We start from the raw sequence: 19,464 nt of genomic DNA on the forward strand, positions 1-19,464 counted from the left end.
TCCGTAAAGATGTAATGCTACCTTACACAAAATTCCCGGTTTGACACGGGGGTGGACTGGCCATCTGGCATACCGGGTTCTGTCCCGGTGGGCCGGTGTCTAGTGGGGCTGGTCAACAGGTTCCCCCGGACCTGTAATCAGTATATTGTAATGACATTTTAAATTTCACGGGTCGCTGCTACCTTTCCAGTGTTCACGTCGTTGGTTATCAGCTCAGGAAACACAAAGAACAATTACATATGAATTCAGACATCCCATGTGACGCTACTGAATATAATCCAAACTAAATATCGTACCAGACTGACCAATGAGCTCTAAATATGTTTGAGAACGACCCTGACATCATTCAGACCACGATTCAAAATACCGGCAGGACAACCTGCAGCTCAGTTCTCCCATTAAGCAGCAGGGATATAAGGGGAGAGAGATAAGACGGAAAAATGTGAAAGTGTTCAATTCAGTGGCAGATCTTGGCCACCCTGTGTGCCCCTCCAAAATTTTCATTGGAAATTTGTATTACTGATACTCCGATTGCCAACGCTCCTGAACGCAACTTCGTTCTCCGACTGCACTTGAATGCACCAATGGCGTTAGTTTGATGATTTGATTGTATTTCGTTTGGATTTGAAGAAGCTTTGAAGACGTTTCCTGATGGAGGAGAAGACGAGCAGCTTTGTACCGTTGAGGTAAGAAGACTATGGCTGTTTCTCAGTACGTAACTGTCCGTACCTGGTTCTCACGTAGTCATGAAACGTCATCATGGAGACTGCATCGGACCAGACTAGTGTGTACAGATATGAATCAGTAGATAGTGGAATCAGTAGATATGAATCAGTAGATAGATGTATATCTGTGGCTGCAGCTCCCAGTAAACAGAGGATTTTATTAGAGGAAGTCAGACACAGTCACACAGACAAACATTAGAGCTCACACTGAAACAGAGCTACAGCTCTGTGTCTTGGACAGGATTTATTTTAAAAGCTACATGTGTGACAGTAATAATCACTTCCACAGCAGACCTCATTAGCACTTCCGCTAGGTCGGCTAACTTCTGGTCACTCCATGGATGCTGTTGTCGGTAATGTAGTCAGAATATGGATTAATTTATCATTTGGGCTTGACAAAGACGAGAACAAAAATATTCAGAGCAAGTGGAGCAGCTAGCTAACACTTATATATATAAGTGTTATATATATATATATAACATATATATATATAATTTATTTACATATAAATGCAGATGGACTTCATAGATTTCACTATGCAGACATTTTTATTGATGTCCAGTATATTTATAGACAAACATATTTGAGAGAAATATTAGAAAAGGATTTCTGTTTCCTCATAATAATTGAGTTAAAGCCATTAAATGTTCATCAGTGATTCATCTTTAGTGTGAAACTTTAACTTTACAGCTATATATTTTTTATGTTGGTCATTTTAAAGGGGAACTTTGTTTTTTTTCAACCTGGGGTCTGTTTTCATGTCATTTCATACATGTGAGTGATGGAGAAATTAATTTTCGACATAGCTCCAGTATTTAGCCAGGCAGGCAGCTTAGCAGCTCAGCTAGCGAAAAGTATGGGGCAACTTGCCCCCCCACGTCAAAGTCCGCCCTAAAAGCGCTTTTTCCCCACACTGACCGGCTTGGATAGTCTCAATGAGTGTCCCACAACATACTAGAGATGAGAAGTGAACGAAAACCTCCACATTACCTGGTGATCGCTCTTTGTTGTGGTCTGTATCCAAAGCTCAGGACGCTAGAACGCAAATCTTGTTCTGAAATCGCGTGATAGCTCGCGCCAAAACCGGTGGTTTAACCGAGTATTCCATCCAAAATCCTCAAAGAGACCTGAGGGGCTGTTAAAAGGAATATTCCACCTAAAACCTCCACTAGGGCAGTATGTGTAGCAGCGACAGCAGAAAGAGGTCCTCTCTGGGTGGTAGAACGGCGTCAGAGTAGCAGCTCCCTTTCTGCTCTGACCTTACTCACTAAACTCAAGGTCCATGGAGGACTCCAGTAGTTGATGTTTCCTGCTGCATGCTTCTCTTTTTCAGCTTTCTTTCACGTCCGATCGCTCCCGACCCGTTTTTTGTTGATGTTTTTGACCCTTTTTCTGAGCTTTGACCGATGCGAGAACATGAAGTACATCATCGACATCGGCGGCGTAACCGATGGAGGGAAAACCAGCCTCACCAACCGTCTGATCAAGAACCTGCCCAACTGCTGCTGGTCCATCAGGATGACTTCTTCAAGCTCCAAGATCAGATAGAAGTTGGTGAAGATGGCTTTAAGCAGTACGATGTCATCACTGCTCTGGACATGGACGCCATGATGAGGAGGATCTACGCGTGGCTGGAGAACCCGGTGAAGTTTGAGAAGTCTCATGGCGTTAATAACACCCTGGACACAGAGATGGTCCTGAAGGAGGAGGAGGAGACTCACATCCTCACTGTGGAGGACTTCCTGCTTCACACCTACAGGCCTTTGATGGATGTGCTAAACCACCGTTACTTTATTTCCATCCCATATGAAGAATGCAGAAAGAGGCATATAGCTATACAGACATATAGCTATCGCACTAATTCAGGTTTGAGATTATGATGTTCCAGATCTTTGCTTTAACACATTTTCTCAGACTGGACCACTTTGAATTTTAGTTGAATACTCGACTGGATTGCAATATTTTTTTTTTCCAACTTGCCAACACGTTTGTATAGGTCTCGAGGGATGTTTTTGAATTTTTGTTCTGAAAATCCGACCTCTCTGTCAGTTTTTTGTCGTTCAAAAATTAGTGCTTGATTCAGTCGACCGATAACGTCGTGGGCCGGTCTGGGCTGATTTTCTGCCCCGGTCCACCCCTGGTTTGAAAGGAATCTTGGTTCTGGATGGTTCTGGTACATTTTTGGTTTTGCAAAGAATTTTTTTGTTTGTTTTTTGCATTTTTAGTAATTGTTTTTAAAAAATTCAAAAATAATAAATAAATACAAAGTAATTGACTGTGATGATTAAGGAACTCAAAAGCCACACCAAAGACTCAGTCATTTACTGTTAAAGATAAAATAAATCACTTTTTTTTGCTAAAGTCCAATGTCTTGTTGATTCATCCATCTGCCCCAACCTCCTCCCTACACTGACTTCTTGGATCGCTCAACTTCTTCTTTGGCTCCTGTTCTAATTATATAAGCCACTAGGGGGCGCTGTCATTCAGCCATAAACAGGCCATTTAACAACTAAACCTTCTGATAGTGGGCCATAAGTAGTAAAGATGCAACGGTACCTTAAACCTTACACCTTAAAGTTCATGGTTTGGTATGAGCCTCGGTTTTGGGCAGTCTGACATAAGAGATGGAATGGCATTGTGATGTTCTAATGGGCTTCACTAAGGCAGGTTAATACATCAGTAAACTGTTATTTTGGACTAAATTAACACATTCTGGTTGTTCTGTGGTCTTTTAATATTATTTTTAATGAAGCAGAGCCACAGTATGAAGCACAGCTGAGCTCTCTGAGGCTCCAGTTAGAAGATTTTCTGCTAAAAGCTGCTGATTCGCTGAATATCGTCAGTTCAGTTCGCTGGTTTTTTGCTGCGTTTCTTCAGCTCTTTTACTTCCAGCAGCTCTGAGTTGTGTGCAGCTTCACACAAACACTGTAGCGTCTGAATCACCACAATGACGCACTGACTCAACATTTGGTGACTTTCAGACGGAGATGAAGGAAAGAAGTGAGATAAACTGATGTCCAGCAGTTTGTGTTCACATGCACCATTCAGGATTACGCCTTAGAGGGAAGAATTCATCTGTTGGATACTATATATTTACATGCTACAGACAGACTTTTGTAGATTTATACCCGTGGGTTTTAATACTAATCGGTACTAGAAATGCTGAACTGTATAAATTTGACCATTTTTCTTGACTGTAAACTAAATTTTTAACACAAACTGGATATTCAAATTCCGTCAGTGAAATTTAACACCAAATATCAAAAGAATTGCTCCATTGGTTCAGAATCTGCATTACTGGACAAGTAGATTAATTAATCTCTGATTATGGGGGAGATTAAATTAGATGTTTTCAAACAGGACAATCTCCACCACCAGTATACGAACCCTACAAAGTCTACTGGTTACTTCAACAACATCTGAGGAACTATTAAAGATAAAAACCTGAAAGTTTCTCTCTTCTTTCTCATCATGTCATTGATTCAGAATCTGGAATATTGGACAAGTAGATAAAATAATCTCCGGTTATGGAGGAGAAGAAATTAAAGCCAGAAATGTGATGGGAGGAAGTTGGGGTGGATGGACGGGTCAACAAAACGTTGGACTTTAACCATGACTATTATAAATTCATTATGGGAGAGTTAATTTTATCTTCCAGTGTTATTGTTTTTGTGCTACAACTTGTCAAACATCCTCTGCCAGTTAGAAAAGTTCAACTAAAATAATTTTCTTTTCATTTTTGTGACCAAATATTTCATATTAAAGTATTCTACATGTTTATTTTTGTATTATGGTGACCTGCAGCTACACGTGGGTCAGAAAATATCACTGGATGACTTCTGGATTTTTAATTTTTTAGTTATTACGAGCTCAAAGCACTTTTCATTTTGTTTTCCACATTTGAGCCGTCCATCCACCCCGACCTCCTCCCATCACATTTCTGGCTGTAATTTCTTCTCCTGCATAACCAGAGATTGTCTGATCTACTTGTCCAATATTACAGATTCTGATTTAATAGCATGAAGAGATATAAGAGAGAAACTTTCAGGTTTTTATCTTTAATAGTTCCTCAGATGTTGCTGAAGTAACCAGTAGACTTTGTAGGGTTCGTATACTGGTGGTGGAGATTGTTCTGTTTGAAGCACGCTTGTTTTACCTCAATGGAAGGTTTAAGATCTAATATTTCCCAAAAGAAAATCTAATAGTTCCTCAGATGTTGTTGTTCAGACAGACTCAAGTTAGAATATGAGATCAAAACCTGATGGAAGCGGGTCAACAGGAAGATTTTAAACGAGTCATCTTGAAAAGTATTTCATATATGAAGCTTAAATTTCACAGATACCATTTTAAATATCTTCAGTTCGTAATTAAAATAGTTCAAGTAAAGCAGAGATGGTTGAACAGAAGGTTTGAGATGAATAATCCTGCAGAAAATCACCCTCAGTTCCTCTTCCTGTTTGAATAACGTTCATTAAGTCACCAGTTGTTTCAGGAAATTATACAAAAATGAAACTACACATGTGTGAACCATGTTTTAAATATCTACACCACCTGAGACTTGGTGCCACATACACTCAACAAAAATATAAATGCAACACTTTCAGAGTGTCCTTTTATTGTGGGCAGTCTAAGGCACACCTGTGAGGTGGGATGGATTATCTCAGCAAAGGAGAAGTGCTCACTATCACAGATTAAACAGATTTGTGAACAATATTGGAGAGAAATGGTGATATTGTATATGTGGAAAAAGTTTTAGATCTTTGAGTTCATCTCATAAAAAATGGGAACAAAAACAAGCGCTGCGTTTATATTTTTGTTGAGTGTATGAAGAACCTATAGATGTTGTTGTTTCTGGTGTTTTTAGAGAATTGTTCTGGTTGGAAACACGAAGCCGACAACACAATGGCTCCACCAAGCTGAGGATTCTGTCAGGTCAGTTTATTTTCTCTGCAGTCCGGCCTCGGCAGCAGCGAGTTGAAGGAGAGTTTACAGCCCTGAAATATTTATAAGAAAATGCACCAATGCAACCGTGCAGCAGCTTCAACCGTGAGGCGTTTCCTCCTCACTGCTTTCCTTCTCTTTGTTGCTTCTCAGCTTTTTATGCACCCATATCAGAAAACTCAACATTTAATTAAGAAACTATAAATCCCTCAAGTGTCTCTGTGGAGTTTCATTTTCTATAACAAAACTTGACTTCTTGCGCATTATTTCACTCCTCTGCCAGTCAGTTCAAACCAAAAGCACAGCCTAAGTTTTTTCTAATATGTATTTAGCCCACTGTGCTAACTCTGTAGCCCTAAAGTCATAAAATAATGAGCTCTAACACGTAAAACTGACTTTGTTTTCGGTCTCTGCTCCATCCCAGTGTTTCCTCGGTGAATCCTCGGCTCCTCCTCAGGTCATTAAAACCGTCTAATTCCCAGAAACGGTGCAGAGGACGTGACCTCGGTGTCACCGGTGGCAGCAGCAGCGGCCTGCAGACATGTTCACGGGTCTGCTGCACAACACGCTGTCTCTGGTGGGTGTTTAACATTTTACATTTTACAACCCAACAGCCAACACGACATTTTCCTGCATTAATGGTACATGGTGAGAGATCGCATTATCCCAATCAAGGCATCTTTGAGCAAACATTCATGTTTCAAACAGATAATAATGATAAAATATTCATGTTGCTAGCACATTTCCAACTTCAATTGCTTCTCAGCATTGATTCATCGTCAATTTAATTATTTTTTTTTACAAATATTTACTAAAAAGGTAAATTTTATGCAAAAAAAATGATGAAAAGCATCATCACGTGAAGCACGGTGGAGGCAGCATCATGATGTGAAGCATGGTGGAGGCAGCATCATAAATGAAGCACGGTGGTGGCAGCATCATGAAGTGAAGCATGGTGGTGGCAGCATCATAAATGAAGCACGGTGGTGGCAGCATCATGAAGTGAAGCATGGTGGAGGCAGCATCATAAATGAAGCACGGTGGTGGCAGCATCATGAAGTGAAGCATGGTGGTGGCAGCATCATGATATGAAGCATGGTGGAGGCAGCATCATGACGAGAAGCACGGTGGTGGCAGCATCATGAAGTGAAGCATGGTGGTGGCAGCATCATGATGTGAAGCATGCAGGCGTAAACTAACCGTGACATCACCCGTTGGTTTCAACGCTGAGAAAATGAAGCCCAGATTTTGCTACTTCCTGGTCGCCATTTTGGATTTTTTGGAGCCAGTGACGTAAAAAGCGTCATCAAACAGGCTGGACCGGAGAGCAACTAGGGGCAGGATTGGCTGAAGACTCTCTTATCCCGCCCACATTTTACCGCAGAGGCCCTAAAGGATCTGTCAATCATTCCAGACAAGACTGTCTATCAAGTATAGCCACGCCCCCTGGCTCCGCCAACTTTAACGATTTATATAAAATTCAGTATTGATTTATTTTAAGATCGGCCACCTGATCTCTCATTTTGGCCATGAAAACTAACAGAAAAAAATCCTGAGCTGTAGAAAATCAGTCTATCAAATTTTATTTTTTCCAAAAATGAATTGGGGTCTATGGAGAAAAAGCTTTTTGGAGCCAACCCTAGCGGACGGTGTGATATTGCAAGTTTTTGACACTTCCGGGTGGGCTTCATTTTTGGAGCCAGATGCTACATCCATCTTTATATACAGTCTATGGAAGCATGGTAGTGGCAGCATCATGATGTGAAGTGAAATTACCAGTATCTGTTTTTGCGTGTCTTTAGTGTTATATCCATGTAGTAAGTGTTTGCATTTCATAAGCCCACGTGTTTTTCCCGTGTTGTGCCGTATCCTCTGCATACTAACCTGCACCTCATCCTCTCATATCTGATGTCTTCCTTCCTACTGGTTTACTCCGTTCTGTGCAGGAATGAATAAATCTCCAACACTGAATCCTGGACCTGAGCTGTGACAAAAAAAAAAAAAAAATTTCTCCTTTTTTAAAATGTTATTCCTTTTTTTGCGCTGGAGCTCCCCTCAGTGGTGGCCGAGGAGAACGACGGCCGTCCTGCTGCTGGTTTAGAGCTTCCACAGGCTGGAATCTAAGCGAAACCAGCAACAGATTAGCTTCAATTAAATATCTGAGATATTTAGATGAAAATGAATCTCTGGTGGAGGCTTTACTCTGTTGGTGTAAAAGGGGAACAATTAAGGACAAAATGTGTTAATTTTAGTGAATGCATTTGGAATCTGGAAGGTAGGAATGTGTCAGATTCAGGTCACGGTTTCATTGTGTTTTTAAGACAGAATTCAGATGGAGTCGCATTCTACTGACGGTAAACTTCCCAAAGCTGAACCAGACAGGAGCTGATGGTTGTAGCTTTATGCTACACTGCCCTCCTGTGGTTCACTTCAGGTACTGCAGCTCTGCATCATGGAACTGCCACACTTTGAAAAGCTGATGAAGTAGTGGTAGTTTATTCAGTGTATTTAACGGGAAAACAACCTCACTGAGATGCCAGCAGCTATACAGAAAAAACAAACTAAAGGAGATGCAATTAAGCTGCAAACAGACGAAAAACGACCAAAAATAAACATGAAACAAGTATCACAACAAAAACATCTGGAGAAACTACAAATACAAAGACTGTATGGTTTGCGGTTGTTTTTAGTCTCTTTCAATATATTGGACGGTTGGGTGAGGTCCATAGACTGTATATATAGTGGACGTAGCATCTGGCTCCAGAACTGAAGCCAATCCGGAAGTGTCAAAAACTTGCAATATCACGCCGTCCACTAGGGTTGGCTCCAAAAAGCTTTTGCTCCATAGACCCCAATTCATTTTTGGAAAAAATAAAATTTGATAGACTGATTTTCTACAGCTCAGGATTTTTTTTCCCCGTTAGTTTTCATGGTCAAAATGAGAGATCAGGTGGCCGATCTTACAATAAATCAATACTGAATTTTAAATAAATCGTTAAAGTTGGCGGAGCCAGGGGGCGTGGCTATACTTGATAGACATTCCCATTGACTGGTCCTGCCCCTAGTTGCTCTCCGGTCCAGTCTGTTTGATGACGCTTTTTACGTCACTGGCTCCAAAAAATCCAAAACGGCGACCAGGAAGTAGCAAAATCCGGGCTTCATTTTCTCGGCGTTGAAACCAACGGGTGACGTCACGGTTAGTTTACGCCTGGTGAGGTCAGGAAAACACTGCCAAAGGAGACTCTTATTCTGAAGGACTCATAGGTGTCTTGGTGGCCTCCCTCTCTGGTCTCTTTCTTCACGGTTTCTCAGGTTTTGAGAACGTCCTGCTTTCGTCAGATTTACTCATGTTCTATCATCCTTCTGATTTTAACAATGGATTTAACTGGGTTTAATTTAATAACTAATTTCAGAATAAGTAAAAAGAAAACTAATATGCGCACATTTTGCATTTTCAGATTTCACTTTGCAGACATAAACTTTAGTTTGGAAGAGACTTATCTTGCAGTTTTGTGTTGTTTCTTTGGGAAGTATCAGTGCAGGGTTTATGCCTACAAAGCAGAGTCCAAAAATGAAAAATATTCCCAGATTTAAAAAACATTCACTCCATAACTCTGTTCTACTCAGATCAGACTGTCCACCAATGTTATTGTTTTCGTGCTACAACTTGCCATACCAGCTCAATCAGCTGTGAAATTCAATTAAAATTAACTTTCTTTCCATTTTTGTGACCAAGAATTTCATATTAAAGTATTCTACATGTTTAGTTTTGTATTACTGTGACCTGCAGCTACATCCATCCATCCATTCTCTATACACCGCTTTATCCTCACTAGGGCCATGGGGGGTGCTGGAGTCTATCCCAGCTGACTCTGGTGAAGGCAGGGGACACCCTGGACAGGTCACCAGTCTGTCACAGGGCTACATATACAGACACACAATCACACTCACATTCACACCTACGGACAATTTAGAGTAACCAATTAACCTCAGCATGTTTTTGGACTGTGGGAGGAAGCCGGAGTACCCGGAGGAAACCCACGCATGCACAGGGAGAACATGCAGACTCCATGCAGAAAGATCCCAGGCTCAGGCCGGGATTTGAACCGGGGATCTTCTTGCTGCAAGGCGAAAGTGCTAACCACTACCTCACTGTGCAGCACCCGAGTTGACTTCTGGATTATCAGTTTTTTGTTAATGAGCTCAAAGATGGAAGTTTTTATGATGACTTCAATTTTTTAAAAATCTTATTTAAACTCCTCCATAATCAGAGATTATTTGATCTACTTGTCCAATATTCTAGATTATGAATCAATGACATGATGAGAAATTAGAGAGAAACTTTCAGGTTTTTATCTTTAATAGTTCCTCAGATGTTGTTGAAGTAACCAGTAGATTTGTAGGGTACGTATACTGGTGGTGTAGATTGTCCTGTTTAAAAACATGTAGAAACACACAAAAAATACATGAAAGACATTTGTTTTTACCTCAATGGAAGGTTTAAGATCTAATATTTACCCTAAAAAATTCGAATAGTTCCTCAGATGTTGTTGTTGTTCAGACTCAGATTAAAATGAGAAAAAACCTGATAAAAATGAGTCGACAGGCAGAGTTTTTAAAGAGTTGTCTTGAAAAATATTAGATAGATTAAACTAAAATTTCCCAGTTATCATTTTACTCAAATTGACTCAAATTTCAGCTTAAGTAAAAAAAAATCCTGACAGGCAGTTTTTAAAACCAAATATCTCAGAAAATATTTGATAAATGAAGTTGAAATTTCACAAGTAGAATTTTAAATATCTATATTTCATCATATTAAACTTCAAAGTAAATCAGAGATGGTTTAGCGGAAGATTCCTGTTCTTTTTTTTCTTTTAACCTTCCTTCCATTCACCGTGGACCCAGAAGTTCACGGTGACGTCCAGTAGGCGGCGCTGCGTCACTGCCGCTTCCGGGAACCAAATAAGGAAATGACGCCGCTGGTCCCAAATAGCAACACGGAGACACAGGAGACACCGGAGACACCGGGGGAGGCTGCCCGAGGACCGGAGAGGGACAGGAGGCTGCTGCTGACGGAGGACCAGGTCAGTGGCTGATTTAAAGAACCGTTTTAATCAAGTTTATGAATGAAAAAGTCTCACTTTTAGCGTCGCAGCAGCAGCTAGTAGGCTAACGGTTAGCTTAAAGTTAGCACGTGTAGGACCTGAAAACACACAACTTCATGTTAAATTCACACAAACACATCATTACACTCATTAAAACACACTTTAATACACACACACACACACACACTGCACGAGAGTCAGTTTAAACTCACTGTGTGTCATTAAAACGGCACATAACGGAAAGCTACCTGCTAATGTTAGCTAGTTCACAAGTTAGCCAGGTGTCATATTTTAAAGGTTTAGTATCAAAGCTGCAGAGCTGAGAAATGTTCTGGAACATTTACAATCTAAAACAATTTACAGAATCATTCCATCTCCCAACATGATACAATTCTGTAAATATGAACCCATTTAATACAATATAATGAAGAAAAAATGAAGAATAGTTCAACACAGGATTAATGAGTCCATTTCAAACTCAGAAAGCTCTGAGAAAAAATATTTTGCAGTTAAAATGAGACATCTATCAAATTACATTAAGTTTATATTTTTAGCACATCTAACACAGTCTGAACTATCTAATATGCTGCAACAAGTGGAAATTCAGTTGATTTGTAAAATAAAATAAAACAAAACAGGATGGCAAGCTACAAAATTAAGTCAGTTAAAGTTAAGACTTAAGATTAAGATTATCTCCCTCTTAAAGACATTTAAAATCTGTAAGCGTTATATTTTTACATATTTAAAACGGAGAAATTAGCAGTTTAATGCATCTTTAAATAATCAGACAGTGAAAATAAAGCAACACAATTAAAGTACTGACGTGAGCCAATAAAAAATGGTTTGTGTTTTTGTTTTGTTTTTAAATTACTGTAACCAACTTATTCATTCACTTAAAATATTAATATACGTCATATTTATTTCAATCACTTTAAACGTGTTAGGATAAAACATAAAATAGCAATTAATTTTCTCATTTTGGAGTAAGTCTTCAGTGTTTGATTTTATCATTTTCAGCTGATTGATTAATTCAGGAAATAATTGAGGATGAATTTAAATTAAAACAGGACTCTGTGAATTTTAGACAGATGTGACTTTAGGCAGGAAATAAAAAAATATAAATTAATCTACTATTATTTTCATTTATTATTAACTTGCTTATTTTTTAGAGATTATTTTTTACTGTTTTGTCTTTTAAGATGTCACAGAATGATGAAAATATAAATTTTCAGTGTTTTAAAGCCAAAGATGACATCTCTGTTCAACCAAAAAACACAGTTATCAGTTTTGATCATAGATTTTAGCAAACTTCCCCAAAAAAAAAATCAACGTTCTGTGATTATTTTAGTTTTTTCCTGGTAAATTGAAGATCTTTGTACAAAACCAGACATTTGCAGATGAAAATTTAAAATTTTTCACCATTTTCTGACATTTTAAAGACAAAAAATTAATCTAGAAAATAATCAACAGTGGTGATAATTATTAGCTGCAGTTGTTGGGGAACTTTGTACAGAAATAAACCATTTATATGACAACATATTATTACCATTATTATTATTTAAATGCTCCCTTTAACCTACCATGAGCTTCAGGTGCTCTTCAGCTAAATGATTACTATCAGAATATTTAGATATATTTCATACTGTGTGTGGTTTAAAGCTTTAAAGGATGTTTCTGTTGTTTTACACACACGTTATTGTTGTGATGTTTACATCCTATGACTTTAAATTCTAACTATAAACTGTGTTTTCTGGTCGACTGACGTGAATCTTTCAGTCACTCTGCTGTTGGTCAGAGCTTCAGAAACAATTTCAGGTCTAAGACGAGCGCTGACAGCTGACCTGGTGTGTGTGTGTGTGTGTGTGTGTGTGTGTGTGTGTGTGTGTGTGTGTGTGTGTGTGTGTGTGTGTGTGTGTGTGTGTGTGTGTGTGTGTGTGTGTGTGTGTGTGTGTGTGTGTTTTGGCCTTGGTGCTTCTATAAACAGCTGAAGTGGAAACTTTGACTAAACGTCCTCTTGAATGTGGATGAAGGACTTTTAATCACAGAGTTGAACTGAAATAATAAAAACAGACTGAATTCAAACATCCAGGAGCTAAAAAATGAAAATAAAAGAAAAAATCAAGAGCAGCGCTCCTGGCTGCCACTAAAATTTGAGACAGTGAGGGTAAATTTTTCATCGGCTCGCCCATGTTCAACCAGTAAATTTGCCATTTTTTCTCTTTTATTATTGAATATTTTTTGTTGCTGACAAACTTGTGCTCCACACTTCAGCCCAGTAGCTGACAGTAAATGCAGGTCAAAGAACCGGCTGAGAACACCTTGGAGTCTGACGACCAACAGGACTTTGAGGTTTCCTTCAATAACATGAAAACATCGTCCATGAACTGGGGAGACTACATGGACGACGTTGATGAAATGCGAGAGCAGCTGGAACTCAAAGACAGAGAGATCCTGAAACTGAAAAATGAGAACCAGAGTCTTTCAGCTGGTCTTAAAGCCGCCCAGAACCTGCAGAGAGAAGGCGGCAAATCTCTGGACGACAGTAAAGAAATGCAACAGCAGAAGAAGGCCTTCGATGAGGAGAGAAAGGAGATTGAGAAAGTCAAGAAAGATCTCGAGTAGAAGGCAAAAGACCTGCACGAGGAGAAAATAGACGTCGTGAAAAAGCGAATAGAAGCTGAAACGAAGGACAAAGACAGAAAAATGGGGCTGGACGAGCATCACAAAGAAGTCCTGGCATGTCAGAAAGAGCTCGAGCAGCTTAGACTAAATCTGCTAAAAGAAAAAGTCTCACTTCTGGACCTGAAGGAAGACGTGGAACAGCTCGAACAGAGGACCTACGAGCTGCAAGACGTCGAGGATAAACTCAGGCTGGACAGAATAGAGCTGGAGAACCAAAAAAAGAAGAGATCAAGAAAGAACTTCAAGCTGAGAGGAAAGAACGTGAAAGACTGTGGAAAGTTCTAGAAGCTCAGAATGCTTCAGCCAGCAAACAGAAGTCAGAAGTGGAGGAACAGAAAGAGGAAATGAAGGAGACTTCTCTGAAGATGGAAGAAGAGGTGAGCGAGATCCTGGAGCAAAACAATCCAGAAATCCAGGGAAAGATTGCTGAACTGGAGACAGAAAAGAAAGACAGGAGAGAATCAAAGACTCCAGGACAAGAAAAAAGACCTGGAGCAAGAAAAGGCAGAAATGGAGGTGAGGTATGAGAATCTGCAGAGCGAGAAGGAAGAACTGAAACAGAAGATGGAAATAAAGAGCTGCAAGAAGACGAGATCAAGCTGCAGGAGGAGACTCGAGACCTGGAGGTGAAGCAGCAACAGAAGAAGAAACGAAAGAAGGGGGGCTGCTGGAGCTGGCTGTTCAGGAAGTCCTGAGGTGGACCATGCTCATGAGCGTCCTCTGACTCACCCCTTCCTCACCCTCCACTCCCACTTTTTCTCCCTCCTTCAGGTCTCATCATTTCTGCCTCTACCTCCACCGTCTTTCCTCCATCTCATCTTCACCTCTCCATCCTTCCTCCATCTCATCTTCACCTCTCCATCCTTCCTCCATCTCATCTTCACCTCTCCGTCCTTCCTCCATCTCATCTTCACCTCTCCGTCCTTCCTCCATCTCATCTTCACCTCTCCATCCTTCCTCCATCTCATCTTCACCTCTCCGTCCTTCCTCCATCTCATCTTCACCTCTCCGTCCTTCCTCCATCTCATCTTCACCTCTCCATCCTTCCTCCATCTCATCTTCACCTCTCCGTCCTTCCTCCATCTCATCTTCACCTCTCCGTCCTTCCTCCATCTCATCTTCACCTCTCCGTCCTTCCTCCATCTCATCTTCACCTCTCCGTCCTTCCTCCATCTCATCTTCACCTCTCCGTCCTTCCTCCATCTCATCTTCACCTCTCCGTCCTTCCTCCATCTCATCTTCACCTCTCCGTCCTTCCTCCATCTCATCTTCACCTCTCCGTCCTTCCTCCATCTCATCTTCACCTCTCCGTCCTTCCTCCATCTCATCTTCACCTCTCCGTCCTTCCTCCATCTCATCTTCACCTCTCCATCCTTCCTCCATCTCATCTTCACCTCTCCATCCTTCCTTCATCTCATCGTTTTAAAATTGCCAAATTTTCTTCTAAGTTTTCTTAAAATTCTGATGTTTTAAACTGTATATTTGAATCTGTTTTATCTGTTTCCTCTGTACAGTGATCTTGAGTGTCTTGAAAGGTGCCTATAAATAAAATGTATTATTATTATCTTCACCTCTCCATCCATCCTCTATCATCCAAAAAACCTTCCTCACCTCTTCAACCTCACCCCATCTTTTTTCTACCCCCCCCAAAAGAAAAATCCCTAAAAAATAAAAAAAACAAAAATATTTCTTCGTGTTTCTGCATATTCTCCATGTTCCTGATGACCTCGGTTTAATTACCACCGTTACTTCTTCCTGTTCTTTTCCAGCTGTATTTTAATTGTTTTATGTCAGTGATGTGGATTAAAGCTCATTTGCAGATAAACTAATGTGTGCTAATAAAAGAATGTCAGTTCTCAGCAATAACATCAGAAATGAACACATGAATCCACCGTGTTTCCCTTTTTTATAACATGACTTTTATTTCCAAAAATATAAAACATGGAAAATGTCTAAAAATATATATATTTAGTACATATAAATGAAATATTTTAATATAACTAAAATGTCTGAAATTTTTTTTAATTGTTGTCTGATACATGACAGAAAAAAAATTCAAAATATATATTTTTTTAATTTCCAGAAAAGAAAAAAAAATTCCAGCAAATATAAATAAAATGTTGGGACTTAGCAGAAAAACATACTAAGAATGTAGAAAAAACAACTAAAATATTTTTTTTCATGTCAACTAAAGAATAATAAGTTCAAAATATATATTTTTAAATATCCAAAAACAGAAAAAGACAAAAACAAATAGTTTAAAACATTTCTATAACATAACTATTAACATGTCCAGGAAAATATTATAAAAAAATCTGCAAAATATTCATACAATTTCAGAAAACTATTAGTAACAACTATCTGAGAACAACAGTAAAATGCCTAAAACTATCTAAGAGAATGTCTGAAAATATGATTAAAATATATGAATAAAATATGTTAGACATGTCTAAAAACATGAAAGAAAAAAGTCCTTAAAATATCATAAAATATTGTCTAAAAAACAAGCTGACAAACCACGACAGAACCGTATTAGTTGTGAGGACTCCAGCCTGCATGCTGCTGAGAGTCCAGGTGGTGATTATTGATCTGTTTATTGATCTGGTTATTGATTTTTCCTGCGTTTTCTGTGGACAGGATGGGCGACATCGCAGAAGACGAGGCCAGCTTCTACTCCAACGCTGAGGACTACTGGAGGGAGGTTCCTCCCACCGTGGACGGGATGTTAGGAGGCTACGGCAGCATCTCCAGCATCGACATCAACGGCTCCAAGGCCTTCCTGCAGAAGTTCCTCGGAGTAAGAAGCTTGTTTTAGCAGTTTATTTGCACTTACTGACTCCAGATAGACATTTAGTTTAAATCTCAGCCCAGAAGGAATCGACAATATTTGGGTTTTTCCATCTGAAATCATCACAAACCTTCTGCTCAGCCATCAACACAATAGACCAAACTTTATCCTCGATAGAAGTTATTTCAAACTGCCCATCGACCCACTTTCAGTGCCGTTTGCAAAAAGGAAGTTCTTCCTCCAGAAGCAGAACCTTAAAGCTCCACTCTGTTTGATCACATGGACAAAGAAAAGACCTTCTGGAGGAAAGTTCTGTGGTCAGATGGAAGAAAAACTGAGGCTGAGGCCTTTAACCCCAAGAACACCAAACCTACCATCAAGCATGGAGGTGGCAGTATCATGCTCTGTGGATTTACATAAAAAATGACCATAAAACACACAAAACAACCAAAATGAAGCATAAAATGACCAAAACCAGCCACAAAACAACAGAAATGAGACAGAACAGCCAAATGTAGGCATTAAACTAACAGAAAACGAGCAAACTGAGGTGGAAATGGACCAACTAAACCAAATATTAACATTTCTGTTTGTGAGAACACCAAACCTCCTGTCAAGCACGGTGGCGGCGGTATCATGCTTGTATTATTATATCTAACTTCTGTGTAGGAAGGCGAGGGGAAGACGAGTCCCGGCTGTGCTCTGGACTGTGGCGCTGGCATCGGTCGGATCTCCAAGCGGCTGCTGCTGCCGCTCTTTAAGACCGTGGACCTGGTGGACGTGACGCAGGAGTTCCTGGATAAAGCCAAACCCTACCTGGGAGAAGAAGCCAAGAGGGTCGGAAACTACTTCTGCTGTGGCCTGCAGGACTTCAAACCGGAGGCCGGAAGATACGACGTGATCTGGATCCAGTGGGTCATCGGTGAGTCCGGATCCTGAAGGTTCCTGAAGGTTCCTGAAGGTTCCTGGAGGTTCCTGGAGGTTCCTGAAGCTGAAAAGTGTTTATTAGACAAAGACAATAACAACAGATCTTATATCTCTAATTATAATATTAAAGAACGACTTCTCCTGACCTCCTCTGATTGGTTTGATTACAGCATAAAATATGAATATTTATAAAGATATTAGTAAATTATTGATGAAATTCTTCGTAAAAATTGCCCATTGACCAACTTCGCACATTGAAGTTGTAATAATATTTCAGGAAGTAAACTATTACTAGAATTTGTAAAAGTAATATTAATAAAATGCCAGATTTTTTTTCTAAAACTATATATTTTTCAGAAATATATAAAATGTCTGAGGCACGTCTGAAAAATAATTTTAATTAAATAATTAATAAATATGCACAAATATGAATGACATTTTAACAACATATTTTTGAAACAAATATTAGAGAAAAAAAATAAAAAGGAAAAAGCAGTCCAGCAAATGTAAATAAAATATTTTTGTGCAACAGAAACGTCTGCAAAAAATAAGAAAAATGTTCCCTGAGACATTACAACAAAAATCTATTTAAAATATGTATTTTTTAAATGTCCAAAAACGCGTAAAAAAATATTAAAAGCATTTCTTATAACAAGTCCCAAAAAAACCTGTTCAGTTTTAAAACTTTACAAAATATGAATCCAATTTCAGAAAAATATTAGTTGTCCCAAAAAAGAAGAAAAAGTCAGAAAAATATTTCTAAAACCTAATAATTAACATGTTCAAAAATAATTAAAATAAAAATGTAAAAATCTACAAAATATTAATGCAACTTTAGAAATATGTTAATAAAATAATGTGGCTAAAAATTTCCAAGAAATACTAATGAAATGTCTGAAATACATTCATATTAAAAATATGAATAAAGTGTCTTATATCAAAGTGTTTCTTTAAAAACAGAAAACAAAAAACTGCTTACAATTTTACTAAAATGTCAGAAAATATTATTTTGAGCTGCTGATCTGTGGTATGATGTATTTTCAGTTTTTCCATGTTTCTACTCCAAACATGAAGGATGACTTTTGTCTCAGAGCTCCATGGTGACGTTCCTGTCAATGAAAGTTTAAATCAAACAGGAACGCTCACGTGAGTTGGGTTTGTGAGACAGAAACTCGTTGTGGTTTCATTTTAAATCCAAAAGTCTTTGGAGGAGGTCGGGGTGGATGGACGGGTCCATGGAGACTGTCCTACAGCTTAAGGTTCATCTGAGTTGTGTTTTCTGAGCTAGAAGTCCGTTTGGGTTCCGTTTTAACTCTGAATCTTTCCTGCAGGTCACCTGACAGATGAACACCTGGTGAGTTTCCTGCGTCGCTGTCAGAAAGCTCTCCGTCCAAACGGCCTCATCGTCATCAAGGACAACGTTTCGTACGAAGGCGTCGTCCCCGATGAGGTGGACAGCAGCGTCTGCCGGGACCTGGCCATCGTCCGCCGCCTGGTGGACTCGGCCGGACTCCGGATCGTCCACGAGGAGCAGCAGATGAACTTTCCCAAGGAGATCTACCAGGTCCACATCCTGGCTCTGAGATAGAGCAGCAGGTTTCTAGAGTTTTTATTCAGAAATACGAGGACGCTTTCTTCTGGACCTCATCGTCTTTTATCGGACTAAACGCCGTCGAACTGTTTCAACGATTAGTTCATCGTTGGGGTCGAGAAAATGTTCACCTGGAGGCTTCAGAAGACGAATGTTTGCTGCTTTTTTACGTTGAAGCCTGAGGGACGTTTTATAGACCAGACGTTTGTTCATTGAAACCCAACAGCAGGTTCATAAATAATAAAAAACATTCATCACCAGTCATTCTCAGTTTTATTATCAGAAACCAGCAGAACCTTCAGCTCCACCTGGGACTTTCAGAGCATCAGATATGAATATTTATGAAGATATCTGAAGTTTTAGCTTCATATATTCAACACTTTATCAGATATTTTTTATTAAAATCTGCGCGTTGATCCACTTCCATCAGGTTTTTTCTCATGTTTAAATCTGAGTCTGTCTGAACATCTGAGGAACTATTAGACTTTTTTTAGGGGGAATATTAGATCTTAAACCTTCTACTGAGGTAAAACAAGTGTGCTTCAAACAGGACAATCTCCACCACCAGCATACGAACCCTACAAAGTCTACTGGTTACTTCAGCAACATCTGAGGAACTGTTAAAAGACAAAAATCTGAAAGTTTCTCTCTTATTTCTCATCATGTCATTGATTCAGAATCTAATATTGAACAGTAGATCAATAA

The 19,464-nt window shown here is 39.3% G+C and overlaps 2 protein-coding genes across 2 annotated transcripts; both read left to right on the forward strand.

Annotated features, from left to right (window-relative positions):
• The first annotated feature begins 355 nt into the window (after positions 1-355).
• On the forward strand, positions 356-3,086 carry LOC127530975 (nicotinamide riboside kinase 2-like). The gene is made up of 2 exons (XM_051938999.1): positions 356-686; positions 2,059-3,086. The coding sequence occupies exon 2, from the start codon at positions 2,132-2,134 to the stop codon at positions 2,603-2,605; it is 474 nt and encodes a 157-aa protein (XP_051794959.1). The 5' UTR covers positions 356-686; positions 2,059-2,131; the 3' UTR covers positions 2,606-3,086.
• Positions 3,087-10,606: 7,520 nt separating this feature from the next.
• Positions 10,607-19,019, forward strand: ntmt1 (N-terminal Xaa-Pro-Lys N-methyltransferase 1). Its single transcript, XM_022208459.2, has 4 exons — positions 10,607-10,750; positions 16,091-16,250; positions 16,911-17,163; positions 18,500-19,019. The coding sequence occupies exons 2-4, from the start codon at positions 16,092-16,094 to the stop codon at positions 18,754-18,756; spliced, it is 669 nt and encodes a 222-aa protein (XP_022064151.2). The 5' UTR covers positions 10,607-10,750; position 16,091; the 3' UTR covers positions 18,757-19,019.
• The last annotated feature ends 445 nt before the right edge of the window (positions 19,020-19,464 follow it).

Source organism: Acanthochromis polyacanthus, chromosome 18, assembly GCF_021347895.1.
Source record: "Acanthochromis polyacanthus isolate Apoly-LR-REF ecotype Palm Island chromosome 18, KAUST_Apoly_ChrSc, whole genome shotgun sequence".
Classification (NCBI taxonomy): domain Eukaryota; kingdom Metazoa; phylum Chordata; class Actinopteri; family Pomacentridae; genus Acanthochromis; species Acanthochromis polyacanthus.